Raw genomic sequence first — 25,601 nt, 5'->3', positions numbered from 1 at the left:
GAATAATATCACAATGCATGATTCACAACTTCGTAAAAGTTTAGAGAATAGAGTATAAATCTAAAGTATAATTTTAATTTAATCGTCGCGAAAACAACAAATTTACGTTAGTTATATTCGCGTACGTACTTGTCTACGTTATAATAATAATGATTCATAACGATTATAAAAGGATGAAAAAAGTTTTCTTTCTTCTTTCATACGTTCATATACTTTCGATAGGAAAAATATTGATAGTGCGAATTCGCGGACGATTATCCTCGTCGTCGATACGAAAAAGTATCGACGGCGTCGTTGGTGCTAACGATAGAAATTTTATAATATTTATTCAAATAGTAGTAGAGTGTACTTTTTTCTTTTACCATAGTGTCATCGTAATATATTCTCTAACGAAAATGTATCTATTCTTCCTGTAAATACTTGATTGCATGATTGATATGACGTTTCTAGTTCGTTAGACTTTCTACCTCTAAGAATCGATGATATTAAAAGTAACATGAAAATAAATTACTATATGCTAGCGTGGTCGAGAAGTCTTATGGATGACGGAATAAATTTGAGTGGTATAAAAAGTCTACATTTCGTGCCGCTTTAAAAGTGCTCCTCGCGTCGTTAAATAGAAGGAACGACGAAAATTTCGAAAAAAATTCATTTCATCCGGCTGAAAAAATGGCCGGATTATGAATCGTTTAGCAACGATAGCGACTGATTTTGAAGAGCTGAAAGAGAGACGTTATATGTATTCGTATATGTATAGATACAAAAAGAGAAATGGATAAAGAGCTGAAAAGAGAGCATGAAGATTGTAGTAACATTTTTAATAAAAAGTATTTATCTTTTTGGTCGAAGGTTTGATTATTTGTTCATAAAGTGTGCATCGGACTTGAAACGATGTAAGAGCTAAAGAAATTTTTTATGATGCGTTAAAACCTCATATAATCAGCTCTTCGCCGGTAAACGTTATCAGCCGTATATGTACTCATAAATGTATAGTATCGTGTTGTGTATATATATATATATATATATATATATATATATATGTATATATATATATGTATATATATAATATTTTGGAAGAACAGATTTGCGTATTGCAATAGCGGAAAGAAAATCGGCTTGCCTCATCGAGGTTAACGATCTAGCTTATAAATTTTTTACATTACTTTGTTATACCAGATATGTCGCTCGTGCGAAATCGCTCGTAGTATCAATTCGTCGATAAGGCAACCGATCGAGAGTTTAACGAGTGCCGAATTAATGGAGCGAGCACTCGAGCGAAAATACTTGATTAAAAGGACGCGAGAGGAAAAAGAAGGAAGAAAGATAGGAAGGATTCGAGTAGAATGATTCGAGAAAATCGATATATCCCGAATCTGTTAATCTATCCTCATCGTCGAAGATCGGATCGTTCTTCTATTCCTTTCGCGTTTGAGTTTTAAGCGAAGATATTATTAATAGAATCTAGAGGAATAGAAAAGACGACGTAGAAAATCTCTAGGATTGTTGAAAAACTGAGACCGTCCTCTCCGTGATGGCCCGTCTATCTCTGCAAATACTCGAGGAAGTTGTTGTCTCTTCCGATGGTGCAGGCGCAACAGTGAGTTGTCTCTGTTCCATGTGATCTAAAGTCTTCTCGATGGCTCTCAGTCTCTTTTCCAAACTAGTAGTACCCAATATACCAACTTGAAGTTGTGGGCCAAGAGGCAAGATGGCTAATAACCACCAAGTCCACGAAGGTCCGTCCGGAAGTCTCGGCCAATCCTCTTCTGTGTCGGGCATGCGACCGAAAACTCGTTGAATTTCAGATTGTTGATAAGACGGCACTGTGTTCCACCATCTTCTACCTTTTGCTCGTACCTGCGACGAAGACAGGAAGCTTTTTATTTTTCTGTAAGAGAGCCCACAGTATTCTCCTAATCTAATCGACGAATCTTATTGTTTTTCTATTCGCAATTGACAAATATAAATAAACGTACATCTATACATACCTTATCGTGTAATTCTAGTAGATTCAACAATTGATTTCCTTGTACAATTGTGTCCCTTAGAAATTCAACGTGAGCTGTATCATATCCGTCTCTCTCACCACCAGAAAGTACTCTGAACCTTCTTCTACCGAGCGTACTAAGAATACTACAACCATCCTTTAATAAAACACGATCCCGAATTTCAAGCATCGTACCATATTCCGCGTACCTAGGAAAATATCAAAAATAGAAATCAATCGGGAATCGAATAATTTCTAAACTCGAAAGGGATAGATAATTTTATTACGAAACGAATATCTTACCTTTTAGTACCGCTTGATTCTTTGTTTAGACACGCAGCGATACCAAATTGTTTGATACCACTTTCCACGCATCTTCTAACCATCAATCGATATCTAGGCTCGTAAACGAACAAGGGACAGGCGACACATGGAAATGCAGTGGTACAGATAAATACAGCAATTTGTTCGCTGTCCAGAAGACCGAGACCTTGAACCAACTCGAGTCGATGACTCGCTGCTCTAGCTGCATATTCAGTTGGTGCTACGATCTTCAGAGCCTTTTCTATAAAGTCAGTCACAGTTTTTTGACTACTTGCTAGGTACTGCAAATAAAGAATAATTCGTTAGTATTCTTGCTCCATCTCATCCATTACGTCAGACAAAACGCAACCCTTTTAAAGAACTCCTTTAGCAGATATTAATTTAATAGTGAAATATCATACGTTCGAATCTCGCAATGCTTTCTCAGAAACTCGGTTCGTTCGTCGTTGCGCAATACATTATGAATAAATAAAATTAATAGTTAGAGAAAAGAAAGGAAGAAGAAGATGGTAGATATACCACAAAATCATCGGGTGTCGCTTCCCTCGGTTACCTCTCTTCTTACTAACAGAATTTTCGTCATTAACCGATAATATCCTTAAATATAGACAATTGGTAATAACTCTGCAAACGCGGAAGCTTATAGTAGTGACCACAAAGACCGCGGAGAATGATCGTTAAAGATCTATGAGGCATCGTTGAACGGTAGAAAGCATTCTGTCTTATTTAAGCTGCAATCGTCGTTATAAGAACGCGACCGAGCGAGTCCTCTTCCTTCAATCTTCGCAAAATGTTGCCCGTGAGTAACGGCTCGTGACTAACAAGCCGCGGAATCGATTTAATCAATTTAATCGATTTAATTTTACCGTTTTAAAAGTTTACAGTACGTTAGCGTTACAATGTAAAAAAATATATTTTGGATTACTTATCGAAATATTTGCAATGTAATAATTATATTATATGTAAGCGAAATTTATGTTTATCAAGCAAAATTTTTTTCATTTTTCAATGAAAAAACAACTTACGTCGGCAAGAGATGTGACGCACAATGGACAGGCCGAGGAATAATCCAAACACCTATCTAAACACATCCAACAATATGTATGCCCACATGGTGTTGTTACAGGTTTCCAAAGTAGTCGACAGCATAAAATACAGTCTAATTCACCGACAGTTCCATCCGCGAATGGCGGTAATAGAACCTCAGCCGGTCTTGCTTCAACTCCTGAAAAGAATTCTTATTTTTAAGCATTCACAATCAAGATGAAATACACGTAAATATTTACGAAATCGTTGACTTAACCTTTCGTGTCTCGCAACTTAGTTTTTTATTCGCGTCAATATATTCGCGTATAAAAATTAATAATAAATTATAAATATTATTATTTTTTATTACATACATAACGTTGCTTCAATTCGAAAGAATTAAATTTTTTAGATCGATTTTATATTTCAATTATCATAAAATGTGCCAAAAGAATATATTTGATAAAAAAAGTAACTTAATTACCTACATAAACGATAAATTTTTGATACGATGCTAGCACAAAATTTTAATCGAGGTTGAGAGTTATCACTTCGAGTGCAAAGAATTAATCTTTATTTCTTTTTTTTCTTTCTTTTTCTTCGGTCACTTACTTTTAAGTTTTTCCATATCTTGAGATACTCGGTCCAAGATCGTTTGAAGTTTGGCGTTATTCGAGAGAAGTCTTCGACTTATCGTCTGCGATAAAAAGAAGAAACAATGAAATTATATAAAAGCAAAAAGTAGCTAGCTGTTATTGAGTAGGTCGATTTCACATTCTATAAATTCGAATGATTTCGGAGAGGTTTTTGAACAATGGGTTTTCAACTCATTGTCCGATTAATTATAGTTCTTTAGTGGTCAAAAACACGATGGATAGATAGTCACGTAGGAATCTACATTGAGTCGAGTATCATGTTTATAATTAGACGCGGTGAACGATTACTGATTAATCGTCACCTTTTATCGCGGTCACGATATCAACGATGATAGCTATAATATTTACGTAATCTATGCAACGCGCTTGAATCATTAGCAAAAAGATATATTAATTAGATTTTAATTACGACATGTCATAGTTCACAAGCCTATCAAAAGTTCGTCGGACGGATGAAGGTTAAATAAAAATATGTGAAAATAAAATAAGGCAATCCTTTTTTTGTGTTACTGTTTTAGTACAGTAATGGATTACAAAAAGGAAACAATAATAATAAAAATAATAGAAAAGGAACCGAAAGTACAATAAGAAAAGAAACGACATACCTGTGTGAATTCCTCCTCCCCACCACTACTATCGTCCTCGCAATCCGAACTATTAAACGCGGCACGTCGATTACGCTTGGGATTTGTTAATTGGTGACGGCTCCTCGTGCGGGGCACACCTTCTATTAAATTGTACGGTGTGCGCTGCTGCATGACGCTCTGCCGACGTAAATCGGCCAATAACATTCTATGCAACACCTAGAAAGATAATGCAAGAATGTTTTTAAAGAGTTTTCAGTCTATTCGAAAGGAGCAGAGTGAAAGGTTCGTGTGACGTTTTTTATCATTTATTTTATCTTTCTCACTCCTTTCTTTACGAATGGCTATAGAATTTTTCTTTTTTTTTTTTTTTTTTTTTTTTTATAATTACCGAAGAACCTCCCATATATGAATCAACAGTAAGATATGTGTAAGAGAAAGTTTTCAGCTAATAAAATTATTTCTTGATAATAAAATAATAATTTATTGATTGAAATTGAACTTTATATATATATCTCATAGAAAATCAAGAACTAAAAAAAGAAAAAAAAATTTATATTCAAATTCCTAATTTATATAACATATCATTTTAATTACATTAAAATACACATAATTACAAAATTATGTTAATTATCTAAAACTTTTATTATCTCTTTCTTTTCTTTTTCGTTTCGTGAACTCGCTTTTTTTTATCATTTAATTCTTAAATTTGATTTCAAATATTTTACATTTTATTTTGATTATTATAGAATGATATACGAACGTTACGTGAAATATACATTTGCATTGATAGGAACGAGATATAATATGTTGTATAATAAAGCACATTGCTACGATAAATAGAACGTTTCGTTGAATTACAAAAAAATTCAAATAATGAAGGTTCTACTTTACTCGTGACAAAGAGAGAAAAAAGAATATAGAGATTACAGTTAAGGGTCAGTTAGGGAAAAAACGTAGGAAGTTGATAACAAGCGGCAAACTCACCTGACGACTATCGCAACGACGATTAGTCGTTAAACTGACAACGACGAATACGAAGGAAACGTCATCGTTTTTAACGAAGAACTTTTATTCTCTTATGTTTACCAGGCTCTTATGCTTTGGCACCAACTAGTTGAAAAGGAGGGAAATTATATTTACCTACCCTGGTTAGTTCGTGCCGTACTACTTGAGGATTCTTGTCGATGGCAACGCTAATGCAAAGGGCGAAAAAGGCTTCTTCGTATCTACCCAAAGCCGATAATGCTACTCCTCTTCTATAATGACCCTGTCGATAAGATCATCGTTAGAACACGAAAAAAGGTTGCTTTGTTCATTTCCAAAAAAAGAAAAAAAAAGAAAACAGAAAAAATCCTAAGCTCACCTTGCCCCAGTCAGGCCTAAGCCTAACCGCCTGATCGGCATCTGTGAGAGATGCTTGCGGCCTCTTTAATAAGAGCAAGACGTGGGCCCTGTTGCTAAGATGGAGTGGACTGTTTGGCACTGAAACAAAAGGAAATGTCGTAGAACCTGCTATTCATCCTTTCTTCTTGTCAAGAATATTAATTCGATTAAAACTTTCTTATATATTTGTTTAGAAAGTTAAAGATAAAATGAATTTTATTTTCTGTAATTATGAGAAACTATTTATATCGATATTATGTAATTGATCGATGTATGTAGTTGACATTTCTTATCGATATGCGACTTATATATTAACTTGAAAATTGAAACTTTTAATTAATCAAATACGTCAATTGTAATGTAAAATAAATGAAAAGTAATAATTACTTTGATCAATCAATTATTAAGAAATTATCGATTATGCATGAATATATTATAATGATATTTGCATAATTTTTTTTTTTTCTAAGCATGATAGTTATGAACTATTGTAAAATACATTTGTTATCTAACATCGATCGAGACAACTTAAAGAGTAATATTTTTACGCTTTAACATTTATCCAAGTATGAATTCAGGTCGATATGGTCGATTAAACAAATTACTAACATATATTAATTGCCTACTAACTATCCTACGGCATAAGCAATACGAACGATCGTCTGCAGTTCTGTTCGTCGTTACGAAGTTGAAATCGTTTGGTCGAATAAGCCAAATTATATATGATGCGAAAACGAGTATGGCGATAGATCCGAGGCTTAACACGACGATGAATTTTATTTTCTAATTGTATCTATCTCGAAATAGATTCTACGTTCTCATTTTATGGGCTCACATCGAGTTCTAGTTGGTTCCACGATTGTGACTATTCGCTGTTCATTATTGTTATTCTATTATTTCAATTTATCCATGTTCATTCTTTTTTCTTTTTTTTTTTTTTACATATAATTTTCAATATAGAAATAAATAATTATTTGTCATACATATGTAAACTTGACATATATTTGTACATTATCGATTATTTTATTTTCATGCGAATAATAATATATTTAGATGTTAATTTAATAATAAATGATTTATTCGAATAAATAAATTTTTACATAATTTCTCTAATTCATAGTTTCTCTAATTATTGTTTATATATCGAGATGATCTATAACATGACAAGTGATTTTTTTGTTTCCTGTACATTCAACGTGTGACCAAATATAGTCAAAGAATGAAGATAGTTTAAATGCGTTTCTTGCGAGTCATGAGGAGATCGGTTCGAAAAGGAGGGAGAGAGGAGGAGACGCGTACTTCGAAAGCGTGGACCGTGAAGAGTCGATTCGACGAGGAGAGCGTGACGTCGAGTGGACGCAGAGACAAGCGGAGGCAGACGGGTGCAAACGACGGGAGTGCATCCTGGCATTGTGAGCAATGTCATTGCCTTCGTGGCGAGAACTCTTTCTATATGTTGGTGGAGAATGAATTTCCGGCACGCGCTGTGAGCACCGACGGCTCATGCCAATTGTTAAAATAAATGAAATATTCGATTATTACAAGAGTTACTTCGTATCCGTTTTAATAAATTTATATGAATATCATAAAAAGGAAAGAGTATAAATAATTTTTAATATATAATATTCAATTAGAACATTTGTATTTATATTATCAAAAATGATTAGATCGATTAAAAATTCTTTTTCTTCTTACTTCTTTCATTTTCACGTATATATTTTCTTCTGACTCGATCGAAGGAATAATCTCTATAGAGATAGGAGAACGACTTATGTAAGGTAGTTCATTCTAGCTATAACAAGACATATATATATACATATTTTTTTTTTTTTGAATCGATCCTTTCATTGTACAACCTTGACTGTTTCTACGAGTATCGAAAGAAAGCATATTTTTCGTCTGTTGGACATGACAAATCGAAAACTATATGAGTCGATTTTCTTCTACGAAACGTAAGAGAAAGGATAATTTCGAACGATCGAAAATTTTTTAGCGAAATTGATCGTCGGGTTGATTCATGAATGAAATGATTCAAAGTGCATTGCAAAAAATGGCGAAGGCTATTTTCCAGACGACAAACAAACTTTTTGCTCAGACTTGATACGACACGACAAATTTCAATAAATTTTATCTTAAACAGGATTTCTTGGAAAACATAAGAGTAGTTGAAATACACTTAATCGTTAAATAGCTATTAGTAGTAATGACATATCTTCGCGATGGAGCTTATAAGTGATGGCGCCTTAAACATTTCTCGCATAATAAATTCGTTTTAACGTTTGTCGTCGCTTAAGAAACTCATAACGTTAGGTTGAGATTGTAATCGTGCTTCTCGGAATGCAACTCATTGAAATTCTCGTTAAAACTTAAGACTTAAAGTGCGATAGCTTTTTGCTTTACGATAGATCAATCTGGTTCGTATTTAATCGAAATAATAGAACAGTTATTCGATTATTCTCATTGATATGTTGGTAATTAAATTTTATATTACGTATATAATTTTTTTTTAGATATAATAAAAATTTTTTTTAATGGACTCACTAAATATATTCCATGATATTTATAATTTTTCGAACGTATCGAAAAGTTTCAAAAATTCAACTACATATTCCATTTCTATGAATTTTATCTGATAACTTCGAATCGTATTACATTTAAATTATATCCGGCAATGAAAGATTGATAAGATTACCGATAAAAGGAAACATATTTTTATTTGTTCTTATCTATCTTGTGGAAATAAAAAAAGGAAAAGGTTGCATAGAGAAGAATACGCGGAAAAGGTTCATTCATTAGTAAGATCAATAGTTGTCGCGATGTTGACTATAGATGTGTTCTGTTTTCTATCTATGATCGAATGCCAAGGTTTGCTTCGGATGATCGATTGTTCGTTCGGAACGAACTATGATCGCGTGTTTCTGGACAGAGTATTTCTTTTCGTCCGTTCCGTTCTTTGCGATTGGAAACCCCTTAATAAGCCATAAGTGAACGAACATAAACTATTGCGAAATTGATATAATTTTTCACTTAATGATTAGTTCTTTATAAAATATAATAAAAGAATTTGGATCATTGTATAAGAAAAATAAATTCTTTGTGCAGATCGAAGCAATTATATGCAATGAGGATGTCATAATGAATGAATTAATATAAAAAATAAAAAATAAAAAAAAAGAAGAAACATCTTATTAAACTAATTATTAAATTAATAACTAATGCGTGCGATTAATAATGGATATTTCCCAACTGATATAACATGTGTACAAGATTGTAATTATAAGTCATAAATTAATAATATTTATAGAAATGTAATTATATGTTATAACGAATTGAAACGTAATTTACGTGCGTAAAATTTATGAAAATGATAATTATGAATTCATTGACATTTCTATTAATGGAAAAATGAGATACCATGGAAGATATTAAATAAATCTATCGATTTATGACAAAATTGGCTCGACAATAAACGCGTTAAGGGCGCGAGGTAATGGAACGATGGCGGGCAACGTTGTCGGAGAAGAACGTGGCCGGGTGACCGACCTTTACGTAACCGGCTGGCTGTTTGTGCCGCGTCGGGGCAGATGACGTCTACTCGATCCAACGAGTCGACAACGAGCATCGTTCGGCGCATCGGCTGGCGCATCAGCCTACGACGCATCGCATCACGAATTTTACTTTCCCGCCGCGCTGTTTTGTCCTTCCTACAGTTTCACACCCCAAACATTTTCATTTGTCAACTTTTCCAATCAAAAGACAAAAATCGGGAAGTACCCTTAATCTTGCCAACCTACCGTTACGAATCCTAATGCTCATACTTATCCTACATATTATAAAAAAATATATATTATATGTAGATATAGATAAATATTTATATTTATCATTATTTCAATTGAAATTTAATCATAAAATGATCTTTGATAATAATATCCGTATTATACTTTACAGAATTTATTCGTTGATATTTATTAGGGATGTTAATTGTTAAAAATAAATATTTTGAAATAGAGATATTTATTTTATAAGTTATTATTATATTCGTTTTATTAAAAAATATTAGTTCAATAATATCTATTATTTAATAATTGACAGAAAAATGTTGGAAAAGTAATTCAAATTATGAATGTATTTTCGAATTTATACACGATGATGATTTACATTACGACGTTATGAGTATAGAGGCGCGCGCATTTCGTTCTTCGTTCGTTAGCTGGCAACGATCGATAGAATCCAACACGTGGGCAAGCGAACACCGAAAGAAGCGAATAGACTGTCACTTTGATGGCGCTAGTTGCCAAATAATATGCAACTATTTCTATCAATACGTAATTCTTTGCATCATCCTGAGAAATTGACTGATTCGTATGCAATGACGCGTTCTCATAATCATTTAAGACTCACTTTACTTTTTTATTTATTTCTTCATTCCTATTCACTAGCCTTTCGATTATTTTTCGATGCAAAAGTTAAGTCAAGCAACACATTTTATTCGTTATTCGCGCATATGATCGGAATACTGTACGAAACCGGTCGAGAATTGATTATCGAATCCTCTCTACGAATGTAAAACAAAAACGAAAAATCGATGAAATCGCCAACGTTGATACGTCTTTTCTTACGAAACGTTTACGCGATAGAATCGTCAGATTAAACCTTACTATCATTGTTTAGTCGTTTACAATCCATATTTTTTGTTTCCTTATGAAAATAAGTTACATAATGGGACATTGATGAATGTTAAAAATGTTATGTAAATTACTATGTAATTTTCATTTGTCTATTTATTATGTCATACCGGCTTGAATCGAGCTTTTTTAATTTTTTTTTTTTTTTTTTTTTTTTTTTGAAAGACGTTATAAAACAGAGAAACGGGTTTAAACAAATATTTATCTCTTACGTATTATATAAAGTATACTACATAATATATTCTTACAAATAAAATAATTACAACTTCATATTGCGTTACGTTTGAAATTTTGAAAGTATAAACTTTTAAAAGGGTTTATTAATACGATGATTATCTTTTAGTACATACCAATATAATTCCTATTGCAAGAAAATTATTTTGAAGAAGACCAATGAAATTTAACTTAGAAAATAAAGTTGTATTCGATCATTCCCTACCAGTGTACCTATATAATCGGCTTTGTAAGTCACATAGCGCACGCAGTGGGCGTAAATCCTGACTGATCGAAAAGAAATAGAGGAGAGAAGCGGACGAACGACGAACATTGTATATATTCAATTCCGCGAATTATAAGCACGGAAATCATTGTTTATCGCCAGCTAACACGTCTCGCCGACTCGTACTTACCTAGCTTATTGTAAACAGTAACGTTACGTAATGATATCGAGTATAGTTATAAACTCGACGACGCGCGTAGGTTCTCGACATTTCTTGATAGAATCCGAGACGTTCAGTATCATCATCGAGTATATATATATAAAATATAAATATATATATATATATATATATATATATATATCTTCAATTCGTTTCTACTTTTCATGCTTGACCGAATATCAAGCGAAGATACGTCTTTACGATTTGTTTCTGAACGAAGTATCGTCTGAAAGATGCCATATAAATTCAAAGTCAATAGATATAATGTTATACTAAAGAATAGAAGTGATAAGTACGTAATCTTCTGAGAACAAAGATTACCATCTTTTTAAATTCGACGCACCTTTATTATTGTATTTTCATGGTAGATTTTCGATGCTGTAATAGATATTTTCTTCATTTGTGTCAAAACGAACGATGTTTTTTTTTTTTTTTTTTTTTAAACAAAGTCAAACGCGTTCAGTCGGGGTTTTTTTTGTTTTTTTCTTCATATTTCTTTAAAATCATGAGAAAACAACTAGAGACAAATATCATTTATTTCTATTTCATTTATCTCTTCCAGATTAACAAGACGATTTCGACTTTCTCTAGGCAGATTATTGATGGTGCTTTGAAACGTTCTCGAAGGTATGTTAACAGACCTAGCCTCGGTGGTGTTCATTGAGTTTGCTGTTGGTTGTGCTTTGCACATGTATACGTATATAATTTAAGGCACTTTTCACGGTCAAGTACCCCCTCGACGATGCTTCCGTTCGATCGAGTTTCCTGCCTGTCTCTGACCTATTCTTTCGTTCTCTAGAATGCCACTTCAGGTGCAGTGTTCTATGGCTGACTCGGATGCTATCAAGTTTCCTTTAATATAAGAGGATGTAATAAAATTCCATTCGAGGAGAAAATCGTAAGAAAGTAGGAAATAATAATACTAAAAAAAAAAAAAAAAACATTAATAATCCATGGGATTGGTCAATAAGTAATGTTAGAATTTGTAATGTAAATATATATGGAAATATGAATAAATAAATAATATTATAGTATAGTATACAATAGTATTGTATTAGGAATATAATATTGCTTTAGCTAATAATTAATTTTCAGTAAAAATGTCCAATAAGAAATTAGTAAAATGCAGTTTTGTTTTTTTATGCAGATATAAAGTATTGAAAATTCCAATATTATTTATTAGCCAATTTATAATAACAGTAATATTCAGCCTAATTTCAAAATAATATTTGAACATGTTACTTTCTCCGGAATAAATGACTATTTATAAATTTGCTTATATAGCAAAGACGAAATATAGAGTGAAACGCTATCAGAAAGAATATAAATAATGATAAGTGAGAAAGAAGTTTATAAAAATACTAATAAGGATAAAAAAAAAAAAAAGAAAGAAAGAAAAAAAAGCATATTTGGTAATATTTAAAACAACTTTACTCCTTCTTTTTCCCTTGATTGGTCATAATTTATTCGACTTATCGTATACCAAGTCACCATTGGGCGCTTATGTCATCTAAAGACGTGTAACGCATGAGCGAAACGATAACATCGTAACGTCAAAATGCGATTTCACCAGATTTTCACGCGTTACTCTATTCATTCTTTATTTGTATTCGTCTCATGTGATATCTAACTTCGACAAAGGATTTCACGCTATCGAATGATTAATTTCGTTTGAACGGGCAGAAGTCGAGCGCTAGCCACGTTTATGCGACGCGTTCGTCCTTACATAACCGCTTTTTATTATGTAATTGACAGAAACGTCAGCCCTGCGCGAGACGGCCGCGCGCGCGCTTGCGCGACCCGGCGAAAGTATCTTGCCCGAGGAAAGACCAACGAGGAGTCGAAATTTCGGTGGGGTCAACTATGCGAGAGGATCTTCGATACAGCTACGCGATTCGACTTTGCTATATGTATGCACGTTGTTACGTTACGTATCATCAATTTATTATGAACGAGATCGATCACGTATGTTAATCGATCTTTTCAATTTTAATATTTATTATTTATTATTTATATAATTATCATACTAGAATCCTTAATTAAATATAATATGAAAGATTTAAAAAGAAAAAGAATATGTAAAATATACCGAAACTACGAAGAGTTACATCAGCTATCTGTTACTTATTTGCATAAATCCGGAAGAAATAACGCAATAAATGATACATTTGACATTTCATTGAAACTAAAAGAAATATTATCATTCAGAAATTTCGATAAAATAATATCAATGAAATTCGAGGAAAAAAAAAGGAAAAAAGAAAAAAAGAAAAGAAAAAAGAAAAGACAGAAAGAAAGCTAATATTGCAGAGAACTTACTGATACTTCCTTCGCAGTTATTGTAGTAAAATGGTGATAACATTTGATTTGTAGAGTTTTTATGAGATTGTTTGAATAAGTAAAAAAGCGAGACGCAGAGGAAGATGTTGATGTACCCGGATCGTAGAGGGGCGGCTCTACGTTAGATAATATAACGATGGCCGAGGCGGCTACAGCCGGGGATCTAGTGTCAACGTAACCATTTATATAAATCTATCGTTACGTAATCGGTCGGCCGATCTTTAACCAGCAGATAGATTCGGCTCGTGAAGACACTACGAAGTACAACCTGCCTATTCGTTTATTCGCTTATGGCCACGTGGCCGATAGAATTGTTAGACCGATTTCATCTTTTGTATGCGTGAGTGAATCAACGTGTTTCTGTTTCTTTCAAAATTTGTATTTTCTTTACGCCGTTATATTATTCTTTCGTTAACCTATTTGTTCGTCAATGAAAATCTGCGAAGCGATCTACCAAGTCGATCATTAAAGCGAACGAGATCCTCGTTACGTGGCGTACGACGGATTTTATTATGCCCATATATACATATATATATATATATATATATATATATATATATATATATATGTATATATATGAATTTATAGACACATACATATACACGATTATAACGACAGAGCAATTTAACGAAGTTAGATTAAATTAGAGATCGCTCTGAACGTTATTTCGTTCCTCGTAATGGTATTCACGACGTTTCCGTTTCGTTTCCTTTACTATCTCTCTAATGAAGTATCAACATTCACCGATTTCTTTACTTTTCACTTTATCCTTCTTTTTTCTTTTTTTTTTTGCTTTTCTTTTTTTTCTATTCCTTCATTGTAAAACGATTTACATTAACTTTGTAGAGATTTTTTTCTCTTACAATGTATCACAGAATCATTCTGCAATTTATTCATCAAAGTTTCCAATGAAAAAGGAAGAGATATCGTGTAGATAAAAACTTTTCGATCCAGTAGTAGCAGTAACAGTAAGAGTAGTATCAGCAATAGAAACAACAGCAGTAACAGCAGCAGCAGCAGCAGCAATAGTAGCAGCAGCAACAGCAGCAGCAGCAGCAGCAGTAGCAACCTAGTGTTTACTTTCTCAGAACGCAGAGTTGGCAACGAGGAAAGAGCTACGCGTCGCGTCGGTTTAATCTCGTCGTTCCCGAATTTAACATAGGAATACATAACGCTCATGTATAGTAGCGCATTAACAACTGCGTCGTATTTATGAGTGAATATCTTAAAATTCCCTTGAGATTTAGATATAGCCGCAACCAAGAACAAGTATGAATGAAGTCTTTCTCTCTCATGATTTTCCCGCGTTAAAAATTACATTGTCAAGTTATAACAACATAAAGGAGCTATCAATTATTTCCTACTTCTCTCTCAATGACGGTACAGATTTAATCATTCTGATTGATCCATAGCCAATAAATAAAAACAAAAAAAAAACCGAGAAGAAAACTCAAATATTGGCTGTTTGTAAATTAGTTCGTACAATGGATTTATGTGTATTATCGATGTCGAAGTAAATAATATCGATCGTCGAATAATAATACTTGTACTTAAGGATATTTTAAAAGAATCAAGGATATTTATTTTGTTATTTTCCTCTTTTCCATTTTAAGAGAATACGAATTAATTAAGGAAAAAAAAATAATGATTTTATAACGTATAACATGATAAGAAAAATATCTCACATCGAAAGAAATTATTAACGATTTTATAATTATGGCGATGAATTAAAAATAATTATCACTAGATGGATAGATGAGTACGAATCATAGGCATAACGTTCTTTCCTGTGGTCGTGTAACGATAAGAACAACACGTTATCCGCATCAGATGTTACGGACGATAGCGTAGAATTGCTCGCCGAAGCCGAATAACCATCGTTACGCACTCATTAATATTATGTACAAAGGAAAGCATCTTTGTGTGTTGTGTAACTCACACCTTATTCGTGGAACAAACTGGAACCCATATGTATGTATATATGTATGTATATATGAATTTATACAACATATGTACGAAAAATTGTTCCCAGTGAAAAATATTTCTGAAGAAGGTAACAAAATAAACGAAACGATAAGAGAAATTGATGATTAATAAAATAGTTTTCTGAATCATCACAACATTCTCATAATCAGAAAATTTCCAAGCGTAGAAACGAATTTGCCCACTCGATCATAAATTTTTCATAAAGAATTGATCTCGATTATAAAAATTTATGTGAAATATCGATCGTACATAGCTAGAATGATGAAATTTGTTTTTTGTTTTTTTTTCTTTTCTTTTTTTTTTTTCTTTTCGTGAAAATGTTAAGAAGGTATCATAGAGATCAGTGTAACGCCGAAAATAAGTCGAAGAAGTCTCCGATGGTGGTTCGGTGTTACGGTGACGACGGCAGATGGCGAATCGCCAGGAGAGCTCAAAGTTTACATAACAGAGGAGTTTGACAGTACGACGAGCACGTGACCGCGGTTGTTCTCTATCTTATCTCGACAAATATGCCTCCCCGGTTTCTCTTATTATTTCCTTTTACGTAACTGGACCGCCGCGTATCGACCGGCCATGATATACATACATACATATGTATTCTGGACGTTCTGTATACTGGGCGTTTCCCGCCAAATTGTCATAAGAAATTTTCACTTTTTTGCATTTCACGCTGTCACATTGATCTCTGTCTCTGCCTTTTTTTCTCTTTCTTTATTTAACTTATAAAATTTAATATATATATATACATATATATATATATATATATATATATATATATATATCATCATTTTTAAATGAAGATAAAGTGAATGCTTTGTTTCAAGCCGATAATACAGGGCTGGTCAAAAGTTCCTAGACGATCTTAGAAATCAACTATTTCTTTTTCGAGACTTTTTATATTAATTTTTTTTTCCTTCAAATTGTAAAATTGCAAGCTAGATTAAGCTTACAGTGTGAAAAAATTTTGCCTAAAATGTCTCGAATAAATGTAATTAATTTAAAAAAAATCACCTATGAACTTAGAATCCACGCTGTACTTATAATACGATAACGATAAAAATGTTAAACGATTTAGGTAGATACTAATAATCTTTTCTTTTCTACGATTTTGAGAATATATATTTGTAGAATATCTTATATCTTACAAATGTTTTTCTATTACGATATTTTACACGATAGTAATAGGATCCTGATGAAATCTTGTATAAAACGTAGATAACAAATCGAAAGTTTTGCATAACGAGAAAATTAATGGATTACGTTGCGTATAGATTCTATTTCCCGAATAGGATGAAACATCGGGCGGTATTAACGAAGAAGAAGGTTACGTAAGTAAATGCGAGTTTGTGCGCGCGCGTTTTCGTGTCGATAAGATGCGCACTCATAATTTGGTACACAGAAAATACACGTATACTAAGACGTATTGATAGCAGTGATAAAGGATGTTGCTATTCGTACACGTTGTCGATAAGCAGCGCGATTAAGTCGATAGTCAATTCGAACTTTTTGAGATTAAAAGAATACCGCGAGATAATGAAGAAGAGAAGGTCGTGACGCTTGTACTCGTTGATGGATGTCACTTCGAGATATCGATCAGTCTCAGTATTTTTTATATATTACGTAAAATGACCAAATAGATCACGTTATTTTTTATAATTCTCTAAAATTCACTATTCAAAAAGATAACAAGATAAGAGGTAACATTTATTATCTATAATTGGCAAACGAAAAGAAATCATTTGGTATTTTTCGATCTATGTAAAAATAGACGAATCATTCGAATTTCCTGAGAACGATCGAGTTATCCTTAATAGGAATAGACGAAGTCGAATAGTAATGAATCAAAGGAGCCTAGTAATTATCGAACAAGTGTATATAATGATCTTCTTGCTATACTTAAAATCGTTGAATTCTTGAATGTTAAGTAACTTCGAAGTAGTGTCTACATAAAAGGTGATCGATCCAAAGGAATCCAGTCCTGTGTAATGAACGAGTATGTACCTATCGATTGTGAGGTAATATCTCGATATGTCGTAACTCGTTACACCGTTAGATCTTTTTACTAAAAAGTGATAAAAGGAGGTTACTTCGTCTCTTACGTTAGATGCGAACAAGTTTGAAAAGGGAAACGAAGTTAATGGTCTTGAAAAACGGATTCCAGCTTCTCGTGAAACCAATCGCGAATCAGGAGCGAGTTGTCAGCTTATCTTAAAAGTGGACGTTCCACTTTTCTTTGTATTCCCTTCTTTAGACAAGATACAAACTTCGGTTGATTTTCATCAGAGAAATTCGATCATACGAAACGAAAAAAGACGACGACGATGACTACGAATTCTCTTTCTTCGTTTTATTTATATTTTTCTTTCCTCCCCTTTTATTGTCATCCTTTCGTTCACTTTTCTTGATCATCCTGTTACATTATTATTTTATTTCCAGCATTTCGTCAATAAAAACGGGAATCGGGAACTCTGGATTAAACGATGAATCACGGTATTGACGTACGCAATTGCGAACCGGCGAATGAGTAAGACCGAAGCACGAATCAACGAGCGCCTTACGTAATTTTCCTTAGGTCGTAACAGCGAGAGAGAAAGAGAGAGAGAAAGAGAGAAAGAGAGAAAGAGAGAGAGAGAGAGAAAGAGAGAAAGAGAGAAAGAGAGAGAGAGAGAGAGAGAGAGAGAGAGAGAGAGAGAGAGTGGGCGACACACGTCGCAAGAATCCTATTTAAATTCGGATCAATTCGCAACCGTTTCCGCAAGATGAATTTCATGTTTCGCTTCGGCTATATCAAAATTATAACGTCATTTTCTTATAACGAGTCGCAAAAAATAATATAATCCATTTGGATACGATAATTCATAGAATTCGACGTAATATAAAACGTAATGGAAAGTCATTTCGTCTAGGACTATTAAAAAATCTATCTTTTTTTACTAAATAATTGACGTTTAAATGTTATTTGTTATGTAAGGAAAGCTGAAAATGAACAACAACTTTGATTTTTTTAAATAACATCTTTATCGAACGTTCGTGGGGTTACCGATTAATGTCATGACCAGACATGAATTTCAAATCATATTCTTTGAACTTACGTGATATAATACTATTAATATTTTTGTTGCGTAGTTGTGTACGATGACAATTGCAGAGAGCAATAATAAATAGTAGATATATACGTTTGAACGATAGAACGAGAGTCGTAAGATTCTCATTTCATTTCGAAATTGAAAGACTATAAGACTTAGAAGATCATGTGATGAACTCGAATTTATTCTTTTAAGATCGTAATAAATTATTTGAAATTACTTGATAAAACGAGAGCTGTCGTTCGATGTATTTGTTATTAAGATATACGTAGAAAATCTTTGAAATATTTGTATACAATCTCAAAGGTCATAACGCAAAATCGTTCAGAATAGAAAAAAAGAAAACAAATGAGAGACCTTCAAAGATGGTACGGTTGTATTGATTTCTAGGTAGCATGTTTAAAATATATATATTTACCGACATTGTGCGTTGCTTTAAATGAGCAACGAGTAATTAGCCTCGATCGTAAAAGAAGAATATGTCGACCAACAGGATATATCGATTTACGATAGTTACATGAGTAAAACTTATTACGTATGACCGTGTATAAAACGATTCTTTCGTTACATATATAGGTACGTGTAAATTGTTTATATAAGTAAATAAATTCTTTGAAGGTCACGTTATTTGCCATTACCATATACTCCTTACAATTTCTTAGTTTTCTCCCGCAGTATAATACCGCAGTAAGGAAGCGGTAGTTCGCACTGCGTATTGCGCATATTAGAATCTTAGCTATGTCGAAACTATGCGTACATCTATACGTACGAAGCATATAGACGGCAAACATAACTTGGCACGACGTTGACCGAACGAAGAGACATTAGTTGAATGCTTTTTACATTTTTGTTATTTTAACAAGATATTTTCACATTGCATTTGAACGACGAACTTATTTATCCCAACTGATTAATCGACTTTCCTCCATGTTAAATGGATTTTCATTAAAATTTTGTCACGTTTTATTTAGCAATTTCATTAGGTTTGTTATTCGTGTTAATAAATGTCTCGTCGTTTCGAGTTATTTAAAACTTAAAATCAAACTTATTTGATCATTAAATTAACGCAAAGTTTGTATATAAAATATAGAAAAAATATCGAAGATATGTTTTAAGAAGAATCGAATGGATCATGATTATCATATCACTGTTTCTTCTTTTTTTCGATACAACATTTTGTAGATCGAAAACGATCGAAACGAGGAAGAAACATAAAGTGGCTCTCTCACCTTGACACAAATCGCGAATATTACGTTGAATTAATTTCATTCGAGTTAATTATATAATCCCAAAGTAGTTTTATACAGTCCTGGTATTTCGAATAAATTCAAATATTATTTCTTATGCTTTTGCAGGAAATTCAAATGTAAATGAAGTTGCAACATATCTAATTTAAATTAAAATAACTTTGAAGAAATGGAATTTACAATTGTTTTGTATATTTTAATGCAGTGATGCGCAAACTTATAGACCGCAAAATTTTTGTTAACTTCACGTATTTAAAAGTAATAAATATTATTTTTATCTGTAAAATAAAATTAAAATTATATTTTTACTATCTTTTTCTTTAATAATAATAATAATAATATATATATATATACATAATATAATAATTAGTAAGATTTCAAGAATTTTTATTTAATTTTGTCCCATTGAATTATTGATTTAAAGCGATTTTAAATTTTAGTTCACCTCTGATATATATATATTTTTTTATAGAAACATCATAAATTAAACATTATGTGATCTTTCGAACAACTCTGAACAATAAAAAATCGATTAACATAATTTATGATGGAAAGGAAAGAGTTTGGGGAATCCATAACTGGAGACATATTTACGTACAAAATGTAACAACAATAAATTTTAAAGATCAATATTATAATCACGTAAGGGACGTGTGATCGTATAAGGTATCGTTACGAGCAAGAAAAATTCCAAACGAAGAATGGGTACGATCGCAGAAGGATCGAGGACACGACCCACTTTCGCTCACACAATTCAACAAAGTTGATTTATCTTTGTCTTAACTACTAGGAGAATAAAAGACAAGGATGAGTGGTAACGTTCGAATCAAAAAATGATTCGAAATGAACATTATTCTCATCTGCTCTCTAATCGATACTAAAAAAAAGGCTCACGCGTTCATTGTATGTTTTTTCCGAGATATTAGTTAAGAAAAAAAAAAAAGAAAAGCCAGATAATTGTTAAACAGAAGACAATTCGTTAATATGTAAGACGAGTAAATCAACCTTAGGAAATATTCTAAAGTCTTCTATGCCTCTATATTTGGAACGCATCGCATCGAATTTTTATTTTATTTCTGCGAAGCACCTTGACACACTTTCACGTCCCTCGTGTATGCGTAGAAAACGAAATTTGATAAAAGAAAAAAAAAAAAAAAAGAAAAAAAAAGAAGATTTTTGTTGCGAGATTCTTATCTAGAAATATTGTTAAGTCGACTTACAATCGGAAAACATTATCAAAGGAATTATCGTGAAGGTCAGTGAGAGCTTCTTACTCGCCAAATATACGAGTCGATCGCATAGTAATGCAAGGTCGGTAGCGTTGCTTTCTTCGCGAATCGTTTGAACGTATTACGGGCACGTCCTTGACCTCCAGAATACACTGGCTCTTTAGAATTCGCGGGCACGTCCTTTCTTGGATTCGGCCTCTCCCACGGGATGTTCACGAGAAGGAGCAACAGTGTATCGGAGGGCCGATAGAGATATCCAGAATTTGGCAGAGTTCCATCGTAACATCGAATTCGCACGAAAGGAGACAGGACAAGATTTTCTAAGGAAAGCAATCCTATGTTTTAGGTGTTGAGAATGTAAATCGAAGGGCATTATTAACATAATTGTTTGGGGTTAACAAAGTGGTCCGAGCAGATGGAAATGCAAATAGAAATATCGAATTTGAGAATTCATTGTTTTCCATGATTATCGAAAGAAAGTTTTTAAGTTTGAATATGTGATATTAAATCAATTAGAGAGATCCCTCATACATTGGAATTTATTTAATAAATAGCATTTATAAATTGAGATTAAGAAAATAGATCGTTGTCGCTGTCTCGTAGGATAAATTTGTTTTTCTCTTTCTCTTTAGATACTTGCAAGCGATTAGATAGAAGAAAAACAAGCACGATAAAACGATTTAGTACGGTGACTAATCGTCCTCGAGACAAACGTCCTCTGATTATCTTTGTCATCAGATTCGAAGGATGACCGAGAAATCTATGAATTTCTATGGATTTTTAATTTACGTGGAAAAGCTGATCGTACAACATGCTTCTCGTCACGTAAGTATATATGTAAGTCGGTACACACGTAGATAGATACACATAGAGACACATGCATCGTGCATACGTACGATGCACTCTCTCTGAACGACTCGAGTTCTTTGTCTCCCGAGTGCATCCACCGTGACTCTCCACGAAGGAACGCTGTGCCTTCGGAATAGTCCGCTCTTACCGACGCATTCGAGCCTCTTTCAAAGCGTTATATAACCACCGTCTCAGACTGGCCGTGAACTTATCGTCATCGTAGTCGTAGTCGCAGTCGTAGTCGTTGTTGTCATTTTCGAACGCAATCTCATCCCTTTTCGTTCAAGACATTAATTTACTCTACGCCAAGCCAAGTATGCTTTTATTTCGCTTCTCTTTTTATTCTCAATTTTACATGTTAATTAGAAGAATTAATAAGAGAAAAGATAGATCGAATAATTGTAAATGTAGAATATTCATTGATTTATCGTTAATTGATATTAGCTTCGTGAATATTTATTGTATAAAAGAGATAGATAGATAGATAGATAGATAGATAGAGAGAGAGAGAGAGAGAGAGAGAGAGAGAGAAATCAGTAATATTATTGACACGAGCTTCACTTCTTGGAAAGGATAAAGGACGGATTATCGTAGAAGTCGATCCATCTTTGTGCTTGCTGTATAAATAGGGGCCATGAACGATTATCAGGTTTATATCTGGACTTGCATCAGTGCGTCGACCTATCTCGGTTGCTGCGCTCGCGTACTCGACCATTTCGAAATATATATAGTCGTTATAAACTTCTCCGCCATTTCTGTGAAAATTTAACGAAATCATAATTGGATTTCTTTCGAGAATTCATTAAATAATTGTTAATACGATAAATCTTTGTATGACGTTTTCGTCCCGTCCAGAAATATATTTTTATTTAATACGATTGGAATGATTTCCCTTGGAAAGAAAGAAAAAAATTATTTAGAATATCATTAATACGTACTATTCGTCCTTGATGTGCTCTCGTTCGATCGGTCATCGTACTGTCTTGATCTTTTTCAAAGCACTCGAGATATTTCAATGTCTGGGAATTCGAACAAAGGAGAAGTTTGCGTAGTTTATTCGCGACGAGGTCGTCAACCAGAGGCCGCCAGGGTGATGAAAAAGCGGCTTTTACGAGTCGCGAAGAAGAAATGGCGAATGTCTACACGTAGTTCGTCTGCAAGATTCTTTGTTTTGAGTTTGTAAACTTATTCGCGCCATTCTCTGTTTCTTAAATGTTCATCGATATTTCTAGGATCTTAACATGTTCCTTACAAAATCAAAAAGGAATTCTTTTTTCTTTCTATCATTTTAAAATTCACTTTTTATCATGTAAAATATTATAAGAGATTTTGCCGATGATTCTTACAATTAAATATTTACATATTTAAGAGAATTTATTATATATGCGATATAAAAAGAATTTTATCCAATTTTAAACTTATAGTAAATGAATTATCGAACGTTCGATGTAAAGCTTTTAAAATCTTTTTACATCTTTTTTAATCTTTTATATCTTTTTACAAAAAAAAAAAAAAAAAAAAAAAAAATGAAGTTTCGTAAGTGTTCGACTTCATCGAATGGTTTCTTAAGAGACTTTACGATGTTAGATAAGTGTCTTTATAATATTTCCAGGTAAAACGACGCAAATCATCTAATGCATTATGGACAGTTTGTCGAGCATCAATATCTTCTATGAAGATCGTTGGTCATCGATGGGATCAGGGATAAAAAAAATTCGAATTATTTCGAAATATCAAAATTGTAATGCGAAATCTACTGAAAGGCGGGAACAACGAAAAGTAAAACTGGACTCTAAACAATCGTGTTATATTTGATCCGTCGTGCCGCGTGAAAGAAGAAAAGCACGTGTTACTTTTCACTATAGTTGCACTTCAAAAAAAAAAAAAAAAAACTATTTTAACGAAGAGATAATTTTATCGACACTATGCAGTAAATTATGTTATGTCGACGTTGTGATTTGATCGTAGAAAAGTAAAAACAAAAAAAAAAAAGAAAAATCGATATTTTGTAAAAGTCGTTCGTACCGAAGGATCGACGATTTGTTTTTTTTTTTTTCTTCTACAAGAAACGAAATAAATATTGAAAATACATATCATACGTTACATAAAAATCAAAGTTTGATTGATAAAAAGAAAGAAAAAATACGATAATTATGCTTGTCCCTCCTTCATTATTTGCATTTAGCGGCTATGGGCATAGGAACTCGTAAATATATTGAATGTATCTTCGCGCACAAAGCGATTTCTACAAACGTTACCGTTATCCAAGTTTGGCGTTTCATAACGGTCTTTACGTAACCGTGGCGTATACCTTACGAAACGCTCTTGATTCCTGGCGGAATCGCGCGCGAAGGGAACACATTGGTAATGCGAAGGGTTTATGCTGAAATGTTTAGACGATCAAGGGTCTTTTCTAAAAGGAAGAAAGATGGAGAGAGAGAAAGGAAGAGAGAGAGAGAGAGAGAGAGAGAGAGAGAGAGGGAGAGAGAAGGAAGGAAGGAATGAAAGGAAAAAAATAAAGGGAGGGTTCAATAGGAAGACAGACACATTTACGTACTCACCGAGTCGTACGGCGAGGTTGTACCTATCCAGAGCCTGAGCCAGGTCACCCTCCTTTATGAGGAGGTCGCCCTCGTGTCTCGCTTTGCTCGCCTCTGCCTCGCGTGGCCACCACTTTTCCACGAGCCTTTGCACGAGTACGTTCGTTTGACCGACGTTGAGAATTTTTTGACCGCACACGCGACAGTTTTTTCCCATTTCCATACAGTTCCTGCAGAAAGTGTGTCCGCAGCTGGTGGTGACGGGTTCAAATAAAGTCCCTTCGCAAAAGGGACATGCAAAAGAGAAGTCGATCTTTCTTCTTAATGGCATGCTGGGACTCGTTGAGATAGACATCGTAGTTGAACTCGTTGTAGTCGTCGTCGACGTCATCATTGTTGTCGCGCTAGTGATACTCGGTATACAACTGGCCGTATTCGTTATCGTAGGACCAGCCAATTCTTCCAGGATGGCGGATGCGAGATACCAAGTAGCAGGTCTATCTGCTCTGACCAGACTCTTTTCATATATCTCAACAGCGAGACGATATCCACAATAACGCGTCGCGAGACGATCTTTGGCGGGTTCCATTCTGACGATGATTGTCGTTCAAAGGACTACACTTTCTTTATCTCTTTATCTCTCTCTCTTTCTCTTTCTCTCTCTCTCTCTCTCTCTCTCTATTTCTTTCTCTCTTACTCTTTCTCTATATCGGAGGGACGCAGAGTCCTTTTTACGTGCGCGCGTCGCTCGTCCGATAATCCGCGCGGTAGAAGCCGCTTGAGTAGAATTTTGATATATTAAAATCGGCATGCATCATCTTCTCTTTTTATTAACTTTGAGAAGGGAAAAAAACTCGACGATTCCCGAAGAAAAAAAAATAAAACGCGTGTTATGTTTGACAAGTTCGCTCGAGCACGCGGCTATCGAGGAACTCGCAGGAGATTGCACGCCATCGAGCTCCGCTTTGTACGAGCGTAGAACGTCGACTGATGCCACTAGAAGCGTCGTTCTCATCG

At 33.6% G+C, this 25,601-nt stretch overlaps 1 protein-coding gene and 2 long non-coding RNA genes across 4 annotated transcripts; 2 read left to right on the top strand and 1 right to left on the bottom strand.

The window, feature by feature from the left end:
* Positions 1–1,070: 1,070 nt before the first annotated feature.
* Positions 1,071–25,601, bottom strand: LOC118440884 (LON peptidase N-terminal domain and RING finger protein 3). Of its 2 annotated transcripts, none has more exons than XM_035864582.2 (9): positions 24,606–25,597; positions 5,944–6,062; positions 5,725–5,847; positions 4,599–4,796; positions 3,950–4,034; positions 3,337–3,536; positions 2,291–2,592; positions 1,989–2,196; positions 1,071–1,857 (listed from the first exon to the last, which is right to left on the bottom strand). In XM_035864582.2, exons 1-9 carry the CDS (start codon positions 25,171–25,173, stop codon positions 1,495–1,497), a joined length of 2,166 nt encoding a protein of 721 aa, XP_035720475.1. In that variant the 5' UTR covers positions 25,174–25,597; the 3' UTR covers positions 1,071–1,494. The 2 variants fall into 2 exon arrangements, with proteins under 2 accessions (XP_035720475.1, XP_035720476.1); XM_035864583.2 differs by having other exon boundaries at positions 1,706–1,888; positions 24,606–25,601.
* On the top strand, positions 11,485–12,220 carry LOC146872949 (uncharacterized). Its single transcript, XR_014982303.1, has 3 exons — positions 11,485–11,599; positions 11,870–11,934; positions 12,107–12,220. It is a non-coding gene; the product is annotated as an uncharacterized LOC146872949 (long non-coding RNA).
* Positions 21,884–23,836, top strand: LOC146872948 (uncharacterized). Its single transcript, XR_014982273.1, has 2 exons — positions 21,884–22,020; positions 23,657–23,836. It is a non-coding gene; the product is annotated as an uncharacterized LOC146872948 (long non-coding RNA).

The sequence above is a fragment of the Vespa mandarinia genome, chromosome 6, assembly GCF_050613455.1.
Source record: "Vespa mandarinia isolate Hongniang chromosome 6, ASM5061345v1, whole genome shotgun sequence".
Taxonomy (NCBI): Eukaryota; Metazoa; Arthropoda; class Insecta; order Hymenoptera; family Vespidae; genus Vespa; species Vespa mandarinia.
The sequence above is the reverse complement of the archived record's forward strand: the minus strand, read 5'-3'. Positions and strand labels throughout refer to the sequence as shown.